The 23,616-nt window shown below is 44.5% G+C and overlaps 1 protein-coding gene across 6 annotated transcripts in view; it reads left to right on the forward strand.

Annotated features, from left to right (window-relative positions):
* fam13a (family with sequence similarity 13 member A) overlaps positions 1 to 23,616 on the forward strand; it is an 85,869-nt gene that overhangs the window by 5,835 nt on the left and 56,418 nt on the right. For 2 of the 6 annotated variants that reach the window (XM_064926515.1, XM_064926518.1), the window contains exons 1-4: positions 5,647 to 6,043; positions 8,863 to 9,072; positions 15,997 to 16,174; positions 23,160 to 23,361. In XM_064926515.1, the coding sequence (XP_064782587.1) occupies positions 5,749 to 6,043; positions 8,863 to 9,072; positions 15,997 to 16,174; positions 23,160 to 23,361 (885 nt within the window). In that variant the 5' untranslated portion in view covers positions 5,647 to 5,748. Of the gene's footprint in view, positions 1 to 5,645; positions 6,044 to 8,862; positions 9,073 to 15,996; positions 16,175 to 23,159; positions 23,362 to 23,616 lie in introns of those variants that run through there. The other 4 variants (XM_064926513.1, XM_064926512.1, XM_064926514.1 and 1 more) reach the window with 4 other exon arrangements.

The following is a 23,616-nucleotide window of genomic DNA, read 5'->3' on the forward strand; positions in this document are numbered from 1 at the left end:
TGTGGGGTCTCTGGTGTTGAACGCTGAGCTGTAGTCAATGAACAGCATTCCCACGTAGATGTTCCTTTTGTCCAGGTGGGAAAGGGCAGTGTGGAGTGTGATTGAGATTGCGTTACCTGTGGATCTGTTGAGCGGTAGGCATATTGGAGGGGTCTAGGGTTTCTGGGATGATGGTGTTGATGTGAGGCCTGAACCGGCCTTTCAAAGCATTTCATGGCTACCGACATGAGTTGAGACGTACTGGAGACGTACTGGAGATCTATTGGAGACGTACCGGAGATCTACTGGAGACGTACCTAAGATCTACTGGAGACGACCTAAGATCTACTGGAGATGTACTGGAGACGTACTGGAGATCTACTGGAGATCTGGAGATCTACTGGAGATGTACTGGAGACGTACTGGAGACGTACCTAAGATCTACTGGAGATGTACTGGAGACTGGAGACGTACCTGAGATCTACTGGAGACCTGTCTACTGGATCTACTGAGACGTACTGAGATCTACTGGAGAGATGTACTGGAGACGTCTACTGGAGACGTACCTAAGATCTACTGGAGACTAAGACTGGAGACGTACTGGAGACGTACCTAAGATCTACTGGAGACGTACCTAAGATCTACTGGAGACGTACCTGAGATCTACTGGAGACGTACCTGAGATCTACTGGAGACGTACCTGAGAGATCTACTGGAGACGTGAGAGATGTACGTACTGGAGACGTGGATCTATTGATCTACTGGAGATGTACTGGAGATCTACTGGAGACGTACCTAAGATCTACTGGAGACGTACCTGAGATCTACTGGAGACGTACTACTGGAGATCGACTGGAGACGTAAGATCTACTGGAGATGTACTGGAGATCTACTACTGGAGACGATCTACTGGAGACGTACCTGAGATCTACTGGAGACGTAAGATCTACTGGAGACGGAGATACTGGAGATGTACTGGAGACATACTGGAGACGTACCTAAGATCTACTGGAGACGTAGATCTACTGGAGACCTGAGATCTACTGGACTGGAGACGTACCTGAGATCTACTGGAGACGTACTGGAGATCTACTGGAGACGTACTGGAGACATACTGGAGACGTACCTAAGATCTACTGGAGACGTACCTAAGTTCTACTGGAGACTGGAGACGTACTGGAGAGATCGTACTGGAGACGTGAGATCTACTGGAGACGTACCTGAGATCTACTGGAGATGTACTGGAGGCGTACTGGAGATCTACTGGAGACGTACTGAGATCTACTGGAGACCTGAGATCTACTACTGGAGACGTACCTGAGATCTACTGGAGACGTACCTGAGATCTACTGGAGATGTACTGGAGATCTACTGGAGATGTACTGGAGACATACTGGAGACGTACCTAAGATCTACTGTAGACGTGAGATCTACTGGAGACGTACCTGAGATCTACTGGAGATACTGGAGATCTACTGGAGATGTAGACATACTGGAGATCTAAGATCTACTGGAGACCTGAGATCTACTGGAGACGTACTGGAGATCTACTGGAGATGTACTGGAGATCTACTGGAGATGTACTGGAGACATACTGGAGACGTACCTGAGATCTACTGGAGACGTACCTGAGATCTACTGGAGATCTACTGGAGATGTACTGGAGACATACTGGAGACGTACCTAAGATCTACTGGAGACGTACCTGAGATCTACTGGAGACGTACTGGAGATCTACTGGAGACGTACCTGAGATCTACTGGAGACGTACCTAAGATCTACTGGAGATCTACTGGAGATATTCCAAGTCTGACTATTTAATCCTCTATACAAGGGGTTCCCACACTTTTTCACTCAGGCTCCCCTTCCAGCATTGGGTAACATCCCCCCCGCACCACGTCTATTTCTATGGGTACAAGCACTGTTCATGACACAACTCTTCACACTCCTCTTGGTGGAGAGAATTTTGCAGGTTTAAAGCTTATGTCCTGCAATTCTATACATTTTGCCATGTCTAATGAGTATTCATGTGATATTTGAGTGACAAAGAAATTACAATAAAATCTATAGGTTAAAAAACCTAAATAAAAAAACGTTAGCTGACATGGGCTGGTTGATCTGGACATTTCTACATAGGACTCTAAGGTCTGCAGTGACTGGCATGACGAGAGGAACTGATGATGTACGACCCAATTTACAAATTGCACTTTGTGCGTTCTACTATTACAACTTTCAAGAGTAAATTTAAAGCCGAGTTCCTTTAAAAAAACAAAAGATTACATTCACATGTTGTTGTTTTTTTTGTGTGTGTGTGTGTGGGGGGGGGGCTTCACCCCTGCCCTCACCACACAGTTTGGGAACCGCTGCTCTATAGAACAAATCTTAGCTTTGCTAATGTTTCCCTGTAAACGTTGATGAAATTGGCAATGATATGTACACAGTCTAGCAGTTTAATGTTAATGTTGAATGAAATTCCTTTAATCTTTTATTGTTTCTAACTAATTACTATTACATTATTCACTTTATAAAACAGCTCATATAAAATCTCTGTGTTCATTTCGAATTAATTAAATTGATTCCCAAAAATGTTCACCCTCCCTTGTAAGTGACAAGAACGTCAAAATATGTAACCAATTACAGAATAATCCCTAAATACATTCCTACTCCCTCGGAAGGCATCACTAGGTGAGGTGTAACCACACCGTCAAGATGAAAGGGTAACTTCATTATTAAAATGTCAAACTGGGAGACATAGTTCTTATACAGTCCTCCTATCTGCTATCACCTTGCTCTAATGAAACTGTGAACCCTTCGAGCTGTGCGTGCCAATGCCAATGCCACGGTGTGTGTGTGTGTGTGTGTGTGTGTGTGTGTGTGTGTGTGTGTGTGTGTGTGTGTGTGTGTGAGAGAGTGAGAGAGGAGAGAGCCATCTCCGGACCCCAAAGGGATCGCAAAGGTGTGTGTGTGTGCGCCTGTTTGTGTGTGTACATGGGGTCCTAATGCTAAGGCATCTGTCATGGTACAGCTCCCCTCTCCGTAACCCTCTGAGCACCATCTGGGAGATGGGTCCCAAATAGCCCGGCTGAGATTATAGACGTATGTTTGAATCAGTGGAAGACGAATGGTTAAATCCAAAAGTGACATCAGGCCTTGGATGGTTGTGTCGAATTAGCCCGGTCCCAGACATTGACCATATGAGTTGACAAGATAACACAAACAGATCTGTGACCAGGCTAGTGTTGAATGGATTGGGGATATGCAGAGATCAGTGTAATAGTGCTTCCCTTTACGACAGAGTCGTGGTGGCTTTTGCCTGGAGTGTGTGGTAGTATTGTCATTTTGTTCGGCCGTGCTTGCTGCTGTGTTGTGTGCATATGCATAGACTCATTTAGTCACATTACGTAGAAATGAAAAGTGTCCAGATAGAATATTTATTACTCGTTCTTTCTTATCTAGATTAACAGGTTCATAAAGAATGTTTTAAATGAGTTATGCATCTTGTGGAGGCACTTGACTACTACTTAATAACTACATAATACAATGATCCCATTGTGTCATACAGGGCCTCCCGTGTGATATAGTGAGGCCCCCCTCTCTCGCTCTTTATTTCTCTCTTTCTCCCTCTTTCTCTCTCTCCATCTCTCCGGCTCGATCTCTCGCTCTGTGTTCTGTCTCTTTTGAAGTGGTGCACTCCAGGGTGACTGGATGTCACATGCTCAGTTTGATGCTGTGACCAGCCAGTGTGTGAAACAAAGCCCTACTCTGATCCTGTGTAGAACAAAGAAGTAGTAGCTCCTCTGTTGTGATGCTGTTGGACCTTGATGTCACTCAACAAATGTGTTACACGTGTGCTAATGTCACTAACACTTAGTTTAAGAGTTAGTACCGTGTAAACTCTTAGTCTTACTATCAGTAATCTGATCCTATGAAAGGAGTGTATGGCGAGTGTGAGTTAGAACAGGTGGCAAGTTTAGTGGGTCATAGTAGATAGCCAACAGCTGATGCAAATACACACACACACATGTAAACAAACTCTGTATACACAAGGCCTAATCTATCTCATAGTAATGTGTGTGTGTGTGTGTGTGTGTGTGTGTGTGTGTGTGCGTGCGTGCGTGCGTGCGTGCGCCAGGTCAACTATATATGAGAAGCTTACATCGTTTGCAGTCAGAGGGTGATGGGTTAACATGGGTATTTAGAAAATGATTTTGTCTCACTGTATAGCCACTGTATAGCCACTGTATAACCACTCCATAACCACTGTATAACCACTGTATAACCACTGTATAGCCATTGTATAACCACTGTATAACCACGGTATAGTGTATAACCACTGGTATAGCCACTGTATAGCCACTGTATAACCACTGTATAACCACTGTATAGCCATTGTATAACCACTGTATAACCACTGTATAGCCATTGTATAACCACTGTATAGCCATTGTATAACCACTGTATAACCATTATATAACCACTGTATAGCCACTGTATAGCCACTGTATAACCACTGTAGAACCACTGTATAGCCACTTTATAACCACTGTATAGCCATTGTATAACCACTGTATAACCACTGTATAGCCACTGTAGAACCACTTTATAACCACTGTATAGCTATTGTATAACCACTGTATAGCCACTGTATACCCACTGTATAGCCACTGTATAGCCACTGTATAGCCATTGTATAACCACTGTATAGCCACTGTATAGCCATTGTATAACCACTGTATAGCAATTGTATAACCACTGTATAACCACTCCATAGCTACTGTATAACCACTGTATAGCCAATGTATACCCACTGTATAACCACTCCATAACCACTGTATACCCACTGTATAACCACTCCATAACCACTGTATAGCCATTGTATAACCACTGTATAGCCAATGTATACCCACTGTATAACCACTGTATAGCCACTGTATAACCACTGTATAACCACTGTATACCCACTGTATAGCCACTGATAACAACATGTACCTGTCATTACTATCTCTTGCATGCTTGAGTTTCAGTTCCATTTATATTGACATTATAGTTCCCCAAACTGTTTTAAAATGTGTACACAACTAATTAATTCATAGATTAAGTATTTGTTTAAGGAACGTGTGCACAATATAGTACATATAGTGCCTTCAGAAAGTATTCACACCCCTTGACTTATTCTACATTGTGTTTTGTCACAGCCTGAATATAAAATGGAGAGGTATGAATGCTTTCTGAAGGCACTGAATAAAACACAGGAAAATAACGCCTTTAAGTCAGGCAGTGTTTACCCCATAGAACCCCACAGAATGAATTCTGTTTCTATGGTTTACCCTATGACTTAATGCAAGCTCTACATATATAATGTAGAAAGTAAACAGACTCTTGACAACAGATGAATTTCCAGCCTCTTTCCTTTCTATCAATATATCTCAAGCTGTCAAGCCCAGCTTGCAGTCCACTTCAGTGTGTGTGTGTGTGTATGTGTGTGTTTGTGTGTGCATGCCAGCTCTCTTCTCACTCACTGCTTGCCTCGGCCTTCACCCCTCCCCTCAGCCACAGGTGTGCATGGTAACCAAAGCCTTGTCGTAGCAACCGGTACACAGCCCAAACCCCTCCCCTTTCCCCTCTCTTCTCCCAACACTAACTCTCTCCCAACTTCTCTGTGTGTCGGCTTGTGTGTGTGTGGCCCTTTCCAAAGGGTCCCTCCATCCCTTCCACACACTAACTGACTCTGTGCCCGTGCCAAGGCAGAAGAGGGCATCCCCAGCCCCTATGGAGGTGCCGGACATGGCAGTGCCCACAGTGCCAGTAGTACCCGTTGCTGACTGCTGCTCTCTGCTGTGTTCCTATCTCCAGCACAACAAGGCTGCGGTACAGATCAAGCAAGACATGAAGAAGATGGTCCAGTTGCCCATGCTGAGGGGGACCTCCAGGGGACCTCGAGGAGTGGAGGCCAGGGGCGGTAGGCTGTTCGGCGTGTCCCTGCTGGAGCTCAGGGAGCTGGGCCTCGTGAAGGATGGCGTGCCCCTAGTGGTGCGGAGCATGGTAGAGTTCCTCCGAGAACATGGTGAGCTGAGGAGGCAGGGGGTCAAGGGGGGGGGGTTAGCCTTCACGACAAGTTAATACGATCAGTTTTTTCTGACTTGCTTGATTTCCTAGATTTGATCAACTTGAAATCCACTGTAAATAGATGGGAGTGATAGCTGCTACTGTGAAAGCCACATCCGTAGATATAGAACTCTGCTTTATACTGTATCTATGACCACAGCTATCTTTCTCTGGCATTGAGTCAATAACCCACCTGATTGCTGTCAAGACAACACAAGGTTAACAATGACAGTGTTAGCCCTAAGTCCAAAGTCACTGGCTTCACTGGCTAGTTATGCTTTGTATAAGTCATCTCAATGCAAAATCATGTGTTACATTTTAACATCCACTGTACCTTTGCCACAAGACTCATATAATCATTTATAACACCTCATTTTTTATTTATCTTTCTATTATGAAAAGACCATGTCATTACTTATTAGACTGCCAACTGTAGGCTTTGTGTTGTGTAAAACCACATTGATAGACTTATCCTTGGTTTGTTCTGTACTCTCATCTTGCTATCAAATGGTCTATTTAGCCCTTCTCGTAGTAATTCCCTTGTTTCCCCACTAGAGGTCAGAGTAGATCTATGATACATCAGTAGGATGTCCTCTTCATGACCACATGACGCCCTCTCACAAACTCAGCACACCCACACCATACATTGGGCCTTGCACATAGTTCTTTATTTGTGGGTGTGGTTTAAATAATCAGACTATTCAGGTCACGCATCGTTGTGATTAGGAAATAGGAGGGAGACAGGAGCACATGCCATGTGGATAAAGACAGAGGGTATTGTTTTTTGGTAACTCTTTTTGTTTATTTTTTTTTTTTTACATTTTACAGTTTTAGTTAGGTAATAGTAAATGTGCCTGTAACGAGCGTTTCTTAATTACATTTCAATCTCTGGTTTAAAGGATTTGTTCTCTGCAGTGTTGCCATTGCAGTCCACAGGTCTGGTAGCATTCGGTAGGATGTGCAACGTTTTGGAACGTTAAGAAAAATATGCTACAGTATGTACAGCAAAAATGCCTTTCTGACATGTAGAATAAGGAATCACGCCATGGCATTTCAGTCTGCAACGTTAGACAACTGCATGTGGCCCTGTAGACTGTTCACAACAACAGCAGAGCAACGCTTAATGCCGTTGTAATTCCAGAAACTGCTGTCCAATTTAATAAAGTATAACTCACGTGGCTGCAGCGGCAGGTAGCCTCGTGGTTAGCGCGTTGGCCCAGTAACCGAAAGGTCACTAGTTCAAATCCTAGCGCCGACAAGGTGAAACATCTGTTGATGTGAGGAGCAAGGCACTTAACCATACTTGCTCCAGGGTCACTGTTGATAATGGAGCTGGGATATCTCAGGGGAGCTGGGATATGCAAAAAAATCATACATGCATATAAAACACACTTGTACATTTGTGAAATAATACAAATATAAGCACCCACCAAATGAATGCATTCATTATTGTCACATCAACTTGACCCTTTGTCACCCGTGTGTGTGCAGCAATGTTCAGTGATCCAGAGAGACTCTCCAAGTTGACCATGAAAGGTTCCACTCCCTGTCAATGTCTGGGAGTAGTATGGTTGTGTTATGTTACTGGATATAGTGTGCACACTGTTTACCATGGGGGAGAGCAGGGATCTCTAACACTGCTCCTGAAGAGATACTGCATCCTGTAGGTTTTTGCTCCAACCCTAATCTAGAGCACCTGATTCTAATAAATATCTGGTTGATAAACAGAATCAGGTGAGTTACAACTGGGGTTGGAGGGAGGAAAGGGTTGGAGTTAACCTACAGGAGGGTATCTCTCCAGGAACAGGGTTGGAGTTAACCTACAGGAGGGTATCTGTCCAGGAACAGGGTTGGAGTTAACCTACAGGAGGGTATCTGTCCAGGAACAGGGTTGGAGTTAACCTACAGGAGGGTATCTGTCCAGGAACAGGGTTGGAGAGCCCTGGGGAAGAGTAATATCTTATGAAGTAGGTGTCCAATAAACATAAAACAACCATTCTGCCATCAGTAGAAGAGATTGATTGCCCCTCTCTTCTTGTCCGCCTCCCCAACCTCTCCTTTGTCTGGTTACTCCCCCAACCTCTCCTTTGTCTGGTTACTCCCCCAACCTCTCCTTTGTCTGGTTACTCCCCCAACCTCTCCTTTGTCTGGTTACTCTCCCAACCTCTCCTATGTCTGGTTACTCCCCCAACCTCTCCTTTGTCTGGTTACTCCCCCAACCTCTCCTTTGTCTGGTTACTCCCCCAACCTCTCCTTTGTCTGGTTACTCCCCCAACCTCTCCTTTGTCTGGTTACTCCCCCAACCTCTCCTTTGTCTGGTTACTCTCCCAACCTCTCCTTTGTCTGGTTACTCCCCCAACCTCCCCCAACCTCTCCTTTGTCTGGTTACTCCCCCAACCTCTCCTTTGTCTGGTTACTCCCCCTCTCCTTTGTCTGGTTAACCTCTCCTTTGTCTGGTTACTCTCCCAACCTCTCCTTTGTCTGGTTACTCCCCCAACCTCTCCTTTGTCTGGTTACTCTCCCAACCTCTCCTTTGTCTGGTTACTCCCCCAACCTCTCCATCTTATCTCCTCATGCGTTCTATCTGTTTGCATCTTCTTTTCTATTCCTTCCACGTTCCCCCTCTTTTACCTTACTCTCGCCATCCCTGTCCCTCGTCATCCCCCTCTCTATCCCCCTTTCACTGTGCTTCTCTACCCCTCTCTCCACCTGCCATCATTTCCCATCCTCCACATCGCTCCATCATCTTGCCCCTCTCTCTTCTCTCTCCATCCCCAGCTCTTCATCATGAGGGTCTGTTCAGGGTCAACGGTAATGTACGGGCGGTGGAGGGGCTGAAACAGCGGCTGGAGAACGGTGAGGACGTGGACTTCCTGGTTGAGGCGGATGTGTGTACAGTGGCCAGCTTGTTCAAACAGTACCTCAGGGACCTGCCAGAAGGCCTGGTGGACTCCACCGTACAGCCTGCCCTTATAAAGCAGCACCAGGGTGAGAAATGTTACTGTTTGGAATAATACAATGTGCGTGTGTCTATAAACTGTGAAGGAACTTGTCCTTTGGGGCATAATTGTCAGATAATGGTGACCGATTTGATCATAGTCTGTCAACAGTGCTCTTCTTTAGGGTCTTTGACCATGTCTGTCTCCATTCACAACATTAGAATTGTGATAGCCCACTTCTCTAGTCATATGACTATCATACCATGTACTGTATTCCCATTCTCACATCAGTGATCATTCCCTTAACCACGGTGTCGAGGTCACAAATGAATGGTAATGATACATAGTCATTATCATTAAGCAGCATGATCATGCTCAAGCGGTGCTTCCATCGTTACCAGATACTACATACCACACCAGTGTAATCAGTGTTATCGTTCTTCTACAGAGATACTATCAGAACAATCTACAGCTAAGAATACCAGTTGGCACTCGCCCTAAACCATTTCCCAATCCCACCTATAATTCCTGCAGCTCTTCGCCAGTGTTCTACGTATCTAGATCACGGTTCTGACTTCTGATTCGCTGAAAACAGGCTATGTTTACATGTCTGCATGGGTCACTGGTTGGCCCTTACACTGTGCAGGAGACAGGAGTTTACCTTTAACACAGAGGAAGTGTCTACCTGTATGTCACAGACAGACAGACAGACAGACAGACAGACAGACAGACAGACAGACAGACATTCACTGACTCAGGCAGTGGAAAGGCAGACAGACAGACAGACAGACATTCACTGACTCAGACAGTGGAAAGGCAGAGAGACAGACAGACAGACAGACAGACAGACATTCATTGACTCAGGCAGTGGAAAGGCAGACAGACAGACAGACAGACATTCACTGACTCAGACAGTGGAAAGGCAGAGAGACAGACAGACAGACAGATATTCAGAGGCAGTGGAAAGGCAGAGAGACAGACAGACAGACATTCACTGACTCAGACAGTGGAAAGGCAGAGAGACAGACAGACAGACATTCACTGACTCAGGCAGTGGAAAGGCAGAGAGACAGGGATGCATTGGCTTCAGCTCAGAGTCCTTCTTCAGACTCCTCAGTCCTTACAGTGTATATTATAAGTCCATATAAGGTCAAGCCAGTCCCATGCCCGTCACAGACTGTACTGGCCTTACTCTGGTCTTAACTCACCTCCATGATGATCTAGTTCAAGCTGGATGATGGAAAGGGAAAATCCCCCTGTTCCAAATTCCATATGTTCAGTTCCATATTCCATATGTAGTGCACTCATTTTGACGTTATCTCTGTTTTGGTCAAATTGCTCTGGTAGTGCACTATATAGGGAATAGGGTGCCATTTTGGGCATAGACTGTGTTTTGGTTTAAAGTGACTTGTGGTTGTCCGAGATGACAGAGAGTGTATATTATAAACGTTTTGGATGAATAGGAATATTTGTCATGGCTTGGTGCCAGAGGATGCATTAAGAGAGTGTGGGCCTGTGTAAAGGCTTTCGTCTGGTGAAGGAGAAGCGGACCAAAATGCAGCGTGGTATTTTTGAGACATGTTTAATGAGGAATGAAAAACAAATACAAAAAACGAACTATACAAAAACAACAAAACGGAAAAAATGCGTGAAAACCTATACGGCCTATCTGGTGACAACAAACACAGAGACAGGAACAATCACCCACCTAACCAAATAGAAATAAAAATTATCTCAAAACAATATGGCTTGCCTAAATATGGTTCCCAATCAGAGACAACGATAATCACCTGACTCTGATTGAGAACCACCTCAGGCAGCCAAGATAAAGTAAAGCAGTTCGACACATACAACAACACAGAGTTACAGATGGAGTAAAACAAACATACAGTCAGCATATATACAATATGAGCAAATTAGGTGAGATAAGGCAGAAAAAGGCAATAAAAAGGCCATACTATGCTATACACCCCAAGACAAAACACACCACAAAAAACCCATGTCACACCCTGGCCTGACCAAATAAATGCAGACAAACACAATATACTTGCTGACCAGGGCGTGACAGAACCCCAGGGTCTTGTAAGGTGCGGACGCACCTCAAAACAATAGGGAAGGGTCCTGGTGGGCGTCTCTCCATGGTGGCAGCTCCATCGCCAAAGTCGGGACGTGGACCCCACTCTATCAATGTCTTAGTCCCTCCTCCTCGCGATCCTAAGATAGTCCACACCTAGGTATTTGTAGTTGTCCACATATTCTAAGCCGACCATGGCCTAGTAGTCCTCACCCAGAACCCCACTGGACCGAAGGGGCAGCTCGGACCTGAGGGTTGTTAACACAGTGTCCAAAGAAGGGCGGACCTGAGGGGCAGCTCGGGACTGAGAGGTAGCTCAGGACTGAGGGGAAGCTCGGGACTGAGAGAAAGCTCAGCACTGAGAGGAAGCCCAGCACTGAGAGGAAGCCCAGCACTGAGAGGAAGCCCAGCACTGAGAGGAAGCTCAAGCAGTTAGTTCGATCCGAGACTCACCAGCAGCGATCGAGGATGTGATTGTGGCACCCCCATGGAGCCAGAGGCCCGGGACCAACAGGCCTCCAATTTGATATTAGAGAAGTAGTTGGTGAACCAGGGTCATTTGCCGATGAGGATGTGGTGATGACAGAGTCGAGCAGATCCTGGCTGGCTGGCGGTTCTGGCAGATCCTGGCTGACTGGCGGATCTGGAAGAGTCTGGTTGACTGGCAGATCTGGAAGAGTCTGGCTGACTGGCAGATCTGGAAGAGTCTGGCTGACTGGCAGATCTGGAAGAGTCTGGCTGACTGGCGGATCCTGGCAGACTGACGGATCTGGCTGCTCCATGCTGACTGGCGGCTCTGGCTGCTCCATGCTGACTGGCTAGCTCTGGCTGCTCCATGCAGACTGACAGCTCTGACGGCTTCTTGCAGACTGGCAGCTCCTTGCAGACTGGCAGCTCTGGCTGCTCCATGCAGACTGACAGCTCTGGCTGCTCCATGCAGACTGGCAGCTCTGGCTGCTCCATGCAGGTACCCGGTTCATTGATAATTTGTGTGAGATTGAGGGCTTCAAGCTTAGATTGTAGGATGGCTGGGTTGTTAAGCATGTTCCAGTTTAGGTTGCCTAGCAGCACGAGCTTTGAAGATAGATGGGGGGCAATCAGTTCACATATGGTGTCCAGAGCACAGCTGGGGCAACGGTGAGAGACTTGTTTTTAGAGAGGTGGATTTTTAAAAGTAGTTCAAATTGTTTGGGTACAGACCTGAATAGTTCAAATTGTTTCAAATTGTTTGGGTACAGACCTTCTTTGAAGTAGATTGCAACACCGCCCCCTTTGGCCGTTCTATCTTGTCTGAAAATGTTGTAGTTAGGGATGGAGATTTCAGAATTTTTGGTGGTCTTCCTTAAGCCAGGATTCAGACACGGCTAGAACATATGGGTTGACACAGTGTGCTAATGCAGTGAATAAAACAAACTTAGGGAGGAGGCTTCTAATGTTAACATGCATGAAACCAAGGCTATTACGGTTATAGAAGTCATCAAAAGAGAGCGCCTGGGGAATAGGAGTGGAGCTAGGCACTGCAGGGCCTGGATTCACCTCTACAACACCAGAGGAGGAGTAGAATACGGGTACGGCTAAAAGCTATGAGAATTGGTCTTCTAGAACGTCCTGGGACAGAGAGTAAAAGGTTTCTGGAGGCGATAAAATAGCTTCAAGGTATAATGTACAGACAAAGGTATGGTAGGATGTGAATACAGTGGAGGTAAACCTAGGTATTGAGTGATGATGATGAGAGATATTGTCTCTAGAAACATCATTGAAACCAGGTGATGTCATCGCATGTGTGGGTGGTGGAACTGAAAGGTTGGATAAGGTATAATGAGCAGGGCTAGAGGCTCTACAGTGAAATAAGCCAATAGACACTAACCAGAACAGCAATGGACAAGGCATATTGACATTAAGGAGAGGCATGCTTAGTCGAGTGATCGTAAGGGTCCAGTGAGTGGTGAAGTTGGTTGGGGTAATGGAGATTCAGACAGCTAGCCGGGCCATCGGTAGCAAGCTAGCATAGGATGGAGGTTTGTTGTTAGCCACCTCGTGCGTTTCCGTCTGTAGATTAGTGGGGTTCCGTGTGGTAGAGGGGATCGATCCAAATGACAAAATAGATATAGTTATAGTGACCCAAGAAACATTGTCTGATAGACCTATTCAGATAGCAGCTGATAAGACAGCTAACAATTAGCGGGCCGCAGATGGGCTTTCGGGTAACGATGCGACAAGGGGGCCAGTTGGATATCTCCCTCGGGCAGATAACGTCGGTAGTCCAGTCGTGAAGGCCCGGTGGGGCTCCGCATCGGCAGTAAAACGGGTCCGGATAGGTGATTGTAGCCCAGGAGTGGCTGATGGAACTCTTCAGCTGGCTAGCTCTGGAATAATTTATGTTTGCTCCGGGATCGACGTAAGCCAATAGTCACACGGATGGCAGCTATCTAGCTGCGAGTTCCAGGTGTAAATGTCCAGAGCTTGCGGTTGAAATCCGGGGATATGGAGAGAAAAATAGGTCCGGTATGTTCTGGTCTGAGTCGCGTTGTACAAAACTGGCGATAGCTTTTCGAGCTAAAGGATAGCTGATGACCACAAACCGTGGTTAGCTGAATACTAACGTTAGCCAGTAAACTGGCTAGCTTCTATTGTAGATTTCAGATTTGAGGTAAATAATACTTTTTTTTTTAAAATTGGTGAGGTGGGTTGCAAGAGATTGTTTTGAAGATGAGTTTTTGGAAAAGAAAATATATAAAAGATATGCGAAGAAAGATGTAAATAAATATATATATATACGGGACACGACAAGACGAGGACAAAGGATGGACAAAGGATGCCTGACTGCTATGCCATCTTGGTATTTAATGACAAAACAATGAATGACAAAAAGATGGGGTAGATGCATTGGCCAATAGATGCATCCTCATCGGAATGATAGAACGATAGATACGACAGAAAGATGGAAAACATTTGGACAGGACCCACGGATCTATTTTATGCCCCCCCAGAGAGGTGGAGGGTGATCTGAATGTTCCTGCTCTCTGTGTGTGTCATGTGTGTTGTTGGAATGGCCACAGATGATGCATCATGGGTGCCAGGAAACCCATCTAAAAACCCAGTGTGGGTTGGCTGACATTTTACATCCCTGGCAGGTAATGTCACCCATTAGCAGATTGCAATGTTCGACGCGACCGCATGTGACAGGTTTGCCACTTGAGGGACTTTTCTGCTACGTGACTGCCATGGCAACGATAAAGCAATTACAATATTCTGGATTGTGATGAATTTTATTGTGAATATTCAGTTTATGGTTGGTCAATATGAACTATTTAGCCTCAATCTCAAGCTTCCTCTCTTTGTCAGGCCGAAATTCTTTGATGTTGTTTATCTGGTTACTGATGATATGTCTTACCTTGGAGAAATGAAGGGAAATATGCGAAGTGGTCACTATCATAGAGACATGTTAGTGATAGCGGTCACTAGTCTGAGATTAGGGTCAGTCTATTTTGTTGTGTGGTAGAAAATGACAGTGGATCAACTGAGTAACTCTATGGTCATATAATACCCAGGAACAAGCCTGTGTCTGGGTGGTCTTGGCATAGTGAAGGGCTGACGTCTCCATCTGATCCCACTTCACCTCTCCCCACACACACACACTCACATGCACACAAGGGAGCGTACACACACACACACACACACACACACACACACACATCATCTCTGAACTTCACCTCACCAGACATGCAACAGCTGTGAGTGCTCTCAGAGCTCCTGATTCCCTCCTGCTGTGTACACACACACACACACACACACACACACACACACACACACACACACACACACACACACGCCTTACTCAAGACCAGTAGGTATGTCCCTGTATCCACCCCTGACCCCAATATGAATCCTGACTGGCATCATTATGTTTTCACTGCCTTTTTAATTTGAATGTTTTATTTAACCTTTACTTAACTAGGCAAGTCAGTTAAGAACAAATTCTTATTTACAATGACAGCCTACCCCGGCCAAACCCTAGTCCGGGCGGTGCTGGGCCAATTGTGCGCCACTCTATGGGACTCCAATCACGGCCGTTTGTGATACATCCTGTAATCGAACCAGGGTCTGTAGTGACGCCTCTAGCACTGAGATGCAGTGCCTTAGTCCGCTGCGCCACTCGGCTAAGGTATTGATGCTAAGGTATTACCAGCATCGTGGTCATAGATTATACATTTAGAGCAGGTGTGTGCGTCATTCTCTTTCAAATATCAATGTGCGTCTAGGATGTTAGTAGGCTTATTTTCAATTGGACACACTTGACCTTAAGCCGAAAGGCCACGACTCTCAGAACCCAAAACCAAAGCTTGTGTGTGTACTTGTTTTGTCACTCATGATAGACTAATTATTATTTACAGATTATAAAGTAGGTCATGTGAGCTAAGGTATTATTAAAAAACATGATCATGCCACTGCATTGGTATCTGGGTTAATAATTGTATTTTCTCCTTCTCATCAACAAAGTGGAGCATCGCTTCAAAGTACAGTACTCTCAAAATGCCTTCCAATCTTTTAATTGTTGATCATGTTGTTTCTACATGTTTGTGGTTTCCTTCTAGGTGTGCAGCTGTTCAACCAAAGCACAACACAGTCTCTCCCCTCTCTAATAATGTCTAGAATAGAATACAATTACCTGAGTTAGCAGTCACTCTTATCCAGAGGAATTAACAGGGGCAATTGGGGTTAAGTGCCTTGTTCAATGGCACATTGGCAGATTTTCCCCCTAGTTGGCTCTGCGATTCAAACCAGCGACCTTTCGTTTACAATGCTAAATTACCTGGCGCCATGAATTGAACAGAACAACTTTATTTTCCTCAGAGTGAACTGGTTTTTAAATGGGTCTTCCTGTGTATTTCCCTCCAGAGTCCAGTGAGGAGGGTTTCTGCTCAGACCTGAGGGTCTTACTCCACCAGTTGCCAGATGTCCACTACAGCCTCCTACAGTACCTCTGTCTCTTCCTCACCCAGGTGGACCAGCGCCACAGGGAGAACCTCATGACCGCTCTCAATCTGGCAACTGTCTTCGGCCCCAATGTCTTCCAGTAAGTTTTGCAGCCCGTCTCTGGGATTGGTGTTAGTGGGTCAGTGAGTTAGTGGTATAGCACATTTAGGTTGCCATGTTGGTCCAATGTCTTCCAGTAAGTTTTGCAGCCCGTCTCTGGGATTGGTGTTAGTGGGTCAGTGAGTTAGTGGTATAACACACTTAGGTTGCCATGTTGGTCCAATGTCTTCCAGTAAGTTTTGCAGCCCGTCTTTTGGTGTTAGTGGGTCAGTGAGTTAGTGGTATAACACACTTAGGTTGCCATGTTGGTCCAATGTCTTCCAGTAAGTTTTGCAGCCCGTCTCTGGGATTGGTGTTAGTGGGTCAGTGAGTTAGTGGTATAGCACATTTAGGTTGCCATGTTGGTCCAATGTCTTCCAGTAAGTTTTGCAGCCCGTCTCTGGGATTGGTGTTAGTGGGTCAGTGAGTTAGTGGTATAGCACATTTAGGTTGCCATGTTGGTCCAATGTCTTCCAGTAAGTTTTGCAGCCCGTCTCTGGGATTGGTGTTAGTGGGTCAGTGAGTTAGTGGTATAGCACATTTAGGTTGCCATGTTGGTCCAATGTCTTCCAGTGTGTTTTATTACATGTTCATGGGATTTGGGGATGGGTGTTAGTTGGGTGGTTTAATAAGACAGAGGGGTTGCAAGGTGGGTCTAAATGGCAGGTGACTGTCATTATGTCTAAGGCCTTGTTAAAGCCAGGTTATGGTATATGTCTTACGAGTCATGCATGATGTTATGGAGGAAAATGGTTTGACAGAGCGTTATAGTGCTATATCGTTTTAAAAACATACACAGAAACGGTTCAAAATCAAATCAAATGTTATTTGTCACGTACACAGTTTGTACAACAGGTATAAAAGGTGCAGTGAAATGGTCGTGTGCTAGCTACCTCAACATTGCAGTACTATAATTAAGCAGTAAGGCCCGAGGGGGTGTGGTATATGGCCAATATACCACCGATAACCACTGTTCTTAAGCGTGATGCAATGCAGAGTGCCTGGATACAGCCCTTAGTTACCAACGTAATTAGAGCAGTAAAAATAAATGTTTTGTCATACCCATGGTGTACGGTCTGTTATAAACTGGGTGGTTCGAGCCCTGAATGCTGATTGGCTGACAGCCGTGGTATATCAGATCGTATATTTACTGCTCTAATTACGTTGGTAACCAGTTTATAATAGCAATAAGGCACCTCAACAGTTTGTGGTATATGGCCGATATACCACGGCTAAGGGCTGTGTCCAGGCACTCCGCAATACGTTGTGCCTAAACACACCCCCTCGTGCCTTATTGCTTAAATATACCACGGCTGTCAGCCAATCAGCATTCAGGGCTCGAACCACCCAATTTATAATCAATAATAATAAACAGTCAAATACATTTTTTATAGAATAGTAGTTTTTGAATTTTATTTGGATCCCCATTAGTTCCTGCCAAGGCAGCAGCTACTCTTCCTGGGGTCCACATAGTAATATCCTGGTATGTACTCAATAGGATATACAGAATAGATAATGTATGTGCTATGTCAAGTATGACTGCATTTACCATATAAAGTGGATAATGTGCTGGTTGCGCAGTTGACTAAATAGTATATTATAGAACAGCAGTGTTGTGCTTGTGTGTAAGGGTTGGCTGTGTGGAGAGTCCGTGCAAATAGTCTATACGATGCAGAGATAATTGCTTGATGGAAAAGTGTTTTCTCATATGATCTTTATTTAGTATTTGTCAAGAGCTACAGTTTTTTCCCCCTATAGTAAATGTCTTTCAAATGATTTCCTAAGGTGTAAATAGTCAGTTCATAGTTTGATTCGTGATTGATTCATGTTAAATTGTTCCATATAATAATTGTTCCATAAGACAAAACACGCCTGTATAAAATAAGAAGATACAGTGCCTTGCGAAAGTATTCGGCCCCCTTGAACTTTGCGACCTTTTGCCACATTTCAGGCTTCAAACATAAAGATATAAAACTGTATTTTTTTGTGAAGAATCAACAACAAGTGGGACACAATCATGAAGTGGAACGACATTTATTGGATATTTCAAACTTTTTTAACAAATCAAAAACTGAAAAATTGGGCGTGCAAAATTATTCAGCCCCCTTAAGTTAATACTTTGTAGCGCCACCTTTTGCTGCGATTACAGCTGTAAGTCGCTTGGGGTATGTCTCTATCAGTTTTGCACATCGAGAGACTGACATTTTTTCCCATTCCTCCTTGCAAAACAGCTCGAGCTCAGTGAGGTTGGATGGAGAGCATTTGTGAACAGCAGTTTTCAGTTCTTTCCACAGATTCTCGATTGGATTCAGGTCTGGACTTTGACTTGGCCATTCTAACACCTGGATATGTTTATTTTTGAACCATTCCATTGTAGATTTTGCTTTATGTTTTGGATCATTGTCTTGTTGGAAGACAAATCTCCGTCCCAGTCTCAGGTCTTTTGCAGACTCCATCAGGTTTTCTTCCAGAATGGTCCTGTATTTGGCTCCATCCATCTTCCCATCAATTTTAACCATCTTCCCTGTCCCTGCTGAAGAAAAGCAGGCCCAAACCATGATGCTGCCACCACCATGTTTGACAGTGGGGATGGTGTGGTCAGGGTGATGAGCTGTGTTGCTTTTACACCAAACATAACGTTTTGCATTGTTGCCAAAAAGTTCAATTTTGGTTTCATCTGACCAGAGCACCTTCTTCCACATGTTTGGTGTGTCTCCCAGGTGGCTTGTGGCAAACTTTAAACAACACTTTTTATGGATATCTTTAAGAAATGGCTTTCTTCTTGCCACTCTTCCATAAAGGCCAGATTTGTGCAATATACGATTTATTGTTGTCCTATGGACAGAGTCTCCCACCTCAGCTGTAGATCTCTGCAGTTCATCCAGAGTAATCATGGGCCTCTTGGCTGCATCTCTGATCAGTCTTCTCCTTGTATGAGCTGAAAGTTTAGAGGGACGGCCAGGTCTTGGTAGATTTGCAGTGGTCTGATACTCCTTCCATTTCAATATTATCGCTTGCACAGTGCTCCTTGGGATGTTTAAAGCTTGGGAAATCTTTTTGTATCCAAATCCGGCTTTAAACTTCTTCACAACAGTATCTGGTGTACCTGGTGTGTTCCTTGTTCTTCATGATGCTCTCTGCGCTTTTAACGGACCTCTGAGACTATCACAGTGCAGGTGCATTTATACGGAGACTTGATTACACACAGGTGGATTGTATTTATCATCATTAGTCATTTAGGTCAACATTGGATCATTCAGAGATCCTCACTGAACTTCTGGAGAGAGTTTGCTGAACTGAAAGTTAAAGGGGCTGAATAATTTTGCACGCCCAATTTTTCAGTTTTTGATTTGTTAAAAAAGTTTGAAATATCCAATAAATGTCGTTCCACTTCATGATTGTGTCCCAAAAGGTCGCAAAGTTCAAGGGGGCCGAATACTTTCGCAAGGCACTGTATAACAGAACGGGTCCTGAGAACTGCAGCAACCTCCAATGAGTTGTCCTGACTTCCTCACGTCTCCACTCCAACAACATTGTTTGATCCCTTGCTATTTACCACCTGCTGTTTTAAAGGGTAGAACGTTCCTTAACAAGCGTATTAAAACCTGCTTGGATGTTGATTTATTCTTGGAGCATATCGTTATCCCGCCTGAGAGGACAGTTGTGTGTGTGTGCATGTGCGTGCGAGCGAGAGAGATTAGGCTCTTTTGGCCTGCCTGCCTGTCTATAACAGTCTTTGAATAACATACACACTTAAACACACACACATACAGTAGCTATCTCTATGTACCGGGACTTCTTGGCTGACTTGCCTAAATAATTGGAATCAGGTTGATTGATTGATGTTTTGTGTTTCCATCAACAGTGTCCTATTCTAAACCTGTGTTGATATGTGTTGCCATGTGAAAGAGTAGGTGGGAGAAAGGGAGAGAGCTTAGGCACACGCTGTTGCACACTTTCCTGGCTCATCCTCTGTCTCTCAATCATCTCTCTATCTCCCTCCTCCTCCACCTTCTCTGTCTATCTCACACACACAGTCTTGTACAACTAACCTTGTGGGGACACATTATTCAGTCCCATTCAAAATCCGATTTTCCCTAAACCGTACCCTTACCCTAACCTTAACTCGAAAACCTTAACCCAAAACCTAACCCTAGCACCTAACCCTGAAACTAATTCGAACCCTAACACAAATTCTAACCTTAACCCTAAACCTCCTAAAAATTGCATTTGACCTTGTTTGGACCAACAAAATGTCTCCATTTGGTCAAATTTTTGTTTGTTTACTATTCTTGTGGGGACTTCTGATTAAACACGTCCACACACACACATACACTCCACCTCTAACCAACATGGAGGGCTGTAGGCTTAACATGCCATTAATGTTGTGGTGATAGAAACCTCACCACGTGCACTCAGAGAGGGCTCATACATTTCTCCTTTACAGTTCACATTCTCTTCCACTTCTACCGGCATCCCTTTGAGTGGTACTGGCACTACTTGAGAGGGAACTAAGAGGAAACTCATCCCTGCCTGTAAATTCCACTGACAGGGTTTCAGAGGTGCTTGGTGAATATTATTTGAAGTCAGACTTCCTAACACAAAAGTTATCCAAAAAAAGTAAATAGTAACAATATTGTTGGATCAATCCGATTTCTGTGAGTCGGTGGTAAGACTTTAAGTGGTCTGATACGTATCACACACCTTAAAGACTCTACTGCCCTCTCTGCCTTCTCTGCCCTCTCTGTCGTGCATCATTATTAGTGGGCGTTCCCAGTCATCCATGTCCTTGGCCCCTGCCTTCCTGCCCGCATTGCTTATAAACGGTGTCTGAAGACACACAGACCAAAGTGTTCTGTCTGCTGTTCTCACAGTCCCATCCCATTTGGCCTGCACCGTGATCGAGGGCACTATGTTCCACCCCTGCTCGCTTTCTTGCCCACCTGATTGGCAACCATATCTTATAATAACTCCTGGTGTCTGTGCCAGGGAATCCGTCTCTGATGGCACATGGTCCTGTCTGTACAGGACATAGAGTTGGAAAGAGGGCACGCACCCTATCTTTGCCATTATTACGTCCACAATGGTGCTGTCCTCTAAAATAGGTTTTGTGGCAACTGTGCCCTCTATCGAACTCTATGGTACAATAACAGGACCAGGAAGTGACCAGAGGAGGCTGGTGGGAGGAGCTATAGGATGACGGGCTCATTATAATGGCTGGAAAGGAATAAATGTAACGGAGGTTTACATATGTTTGATGTGTTTGATTCTATTCCATTGATTGTATTCCAGGTATTACAATGAACCAGTCCTCCTATAGCTCCTCCCACCAGCCTCCTGTGGAAGTGACATACCTCAGCTGGGGCCTTAGACTGTACACCATGTCCTCAGTTTGTTCCCTCCATCAACCAATCAGAGAGGGGTATAATTAGGCCTAGAGCCCAGGCCATGTAGGCATGCCAAACAGCTGTTCAGGAAGAACTCAGTGACATGATCTGGTATCAAGTGCTACTGGATTGTCCTGACTTGGCCTGACATGGTACTGGAATGTGCCCTATTCCAGAGGAGGCTGGTGGGAGGAGCTATAGCATGATGGGCTCATTTTAATGGCTGGAATGGAATTAAGGGTATGGAGTAAAACGTGGTTTCCATATGTTTGATGTGAAACCATTCCGCCTGATTCCGCTCCAGCCATTACTCAGAGCACTTCCTCCCCAATTAAGGTGGCACCAACCTCCTGTGCCCTACTCATCGAGATCCACTATAATATTACTGTCTTCTATTTAATGATGTGGTATCATGTTATCTGCCATAAGAGCTGTAGATAAGCACTTTGTCGATGGACTGTTGTGTTATTGTGCTATGATGTGAAAGCTGTTGTGGTGCTTGTGTTTTCCTTGAACCATGTTGTCCTTGTTGACATTGTTTTGTGTCAAACGGCACCTGCAGAAATGATGTGTTGTAGCTTTTGATGCCCTTTGTCATGGCAGGGAAGGTGTTGTATTGCAGCAAATAGGGGGTGGGGCTTGAATGACCCAATGTCTGTCAGTCAAACACCTACAGTGGCTTGTGAAAGTATTCACTCCCCTTGGCATTTTTTATGTTGTTGCCTTACAACCTGGAATTAAAATAGAGTACCATCTTCCATGTGTTTGGGGAGTCTCCCACATGACTTTTTTTGCCCTGTGGGATGTTCAAAGTTTCTGATACATTTTTTTTACAACACAACCCTGATCTGTACTCCTCCACAGCTTTGTCCCTGACCTGTTTGGAGAGCTCCTTGGTCTGAAAGACTGGGGCCTTTCAGAACAGACGTATATATACTGAGATCATGTGACAGATCGTGTGACACTTAGATTGCACACAGGTGGACTTTATTTCATTAATTATGTGACTTCTGCAGGTAATTGGTTACACCAGATCTTATTTAGGGGCTTCATAGCAAAGGTGGTGAATACATATGCACACACCACTTTTCTGTTTTACATTTTTTGTAAAAAAAAAATTAAACAAGTTCTTTTTTAATTTCTCTTCACAAATTTGAACTATTTTCTGTATGTCTTTACATGAAATCCAAATAAAAATAAATTTAAATTACAGGTTGTAATGCAACAAAATGGGAAAAATGCCAAAGGTGATGAATAATTTTGCAAGGCACTGTAGTTAAACTAAAGATGGTGGATAAATGAAGAAAATTTATTCAGGTCGTTTACCATTGGAAAATAACGGTCAGTTCCGGTCTACTTAACTGGGCGTCTCTCCCCTAGAAACCAATGCAATAATATCTGGGTAAGGTCTACTTAGTTCATTGACTTTCATTGAACCAGAAAAAAACAGTGAGTGGGGTGTCTCGCTTCCTCTTCTGTCTCTGGCTAAACTACCACTCCAAGAGTTCCAATCCTTTTGCCAATGTTGCTACAATATTGTACTTATGATAGTGGCAATTTTTATCATTATATGCCATCTCTAATCTTCTCTGTCACCAGTGTGTCCTCTGGGTTCGATGGGATCCAGGAGCAGAACATCTGTAATAAGATCATGGCAAAGCTGATCCAGAACTACAGTAGCATATTCAACAACAACCACCAAGATGATGACCATAAAGAAGAGCACTGTGTCTTCAATAGAGATGGAGACAGAGGAGAATACATACAGGAATCTCTACCCTCTAACATCATCATTGTTAAAGTGAGTTACTGGTATTTTACATGTATTTTATACAAATGTTCATACTGATCTGGGCTGGTTTGGTCTTCCCTATCTATTCCCTATGTGAGCTCTGGTCAAAAGTAGTGCTCTATGTAGGGCATAGGGTGCCGTTTCTGAATTTATTTTGGGGGTACATTTTGTTTGCCTGCGAGTGATGATATACCCGTCTTTGAATTGATTTGGCTTGACGCAATCTCAGTCACGACTCTTCCAAGGGAACATCTTTGTTTTGAT

The sequence above is a fragment of the Oncorhynchus masou genome, chromosome 20 (assembly GCF_036934945.1).
Source record: "Oncorhynchus masou masou isolate Uvic2021 chromosome 20, UVic_Omas_1.1, whole genome shotgun sequence".
Classification (NCBI taxonomy): domain Eukaryota; kingdom Metazoa; phylum Chordata; class Actinopteri; order Salmoniformes; family Salmonidae; genus Oncorhynchus; species Oncorhynchus masou.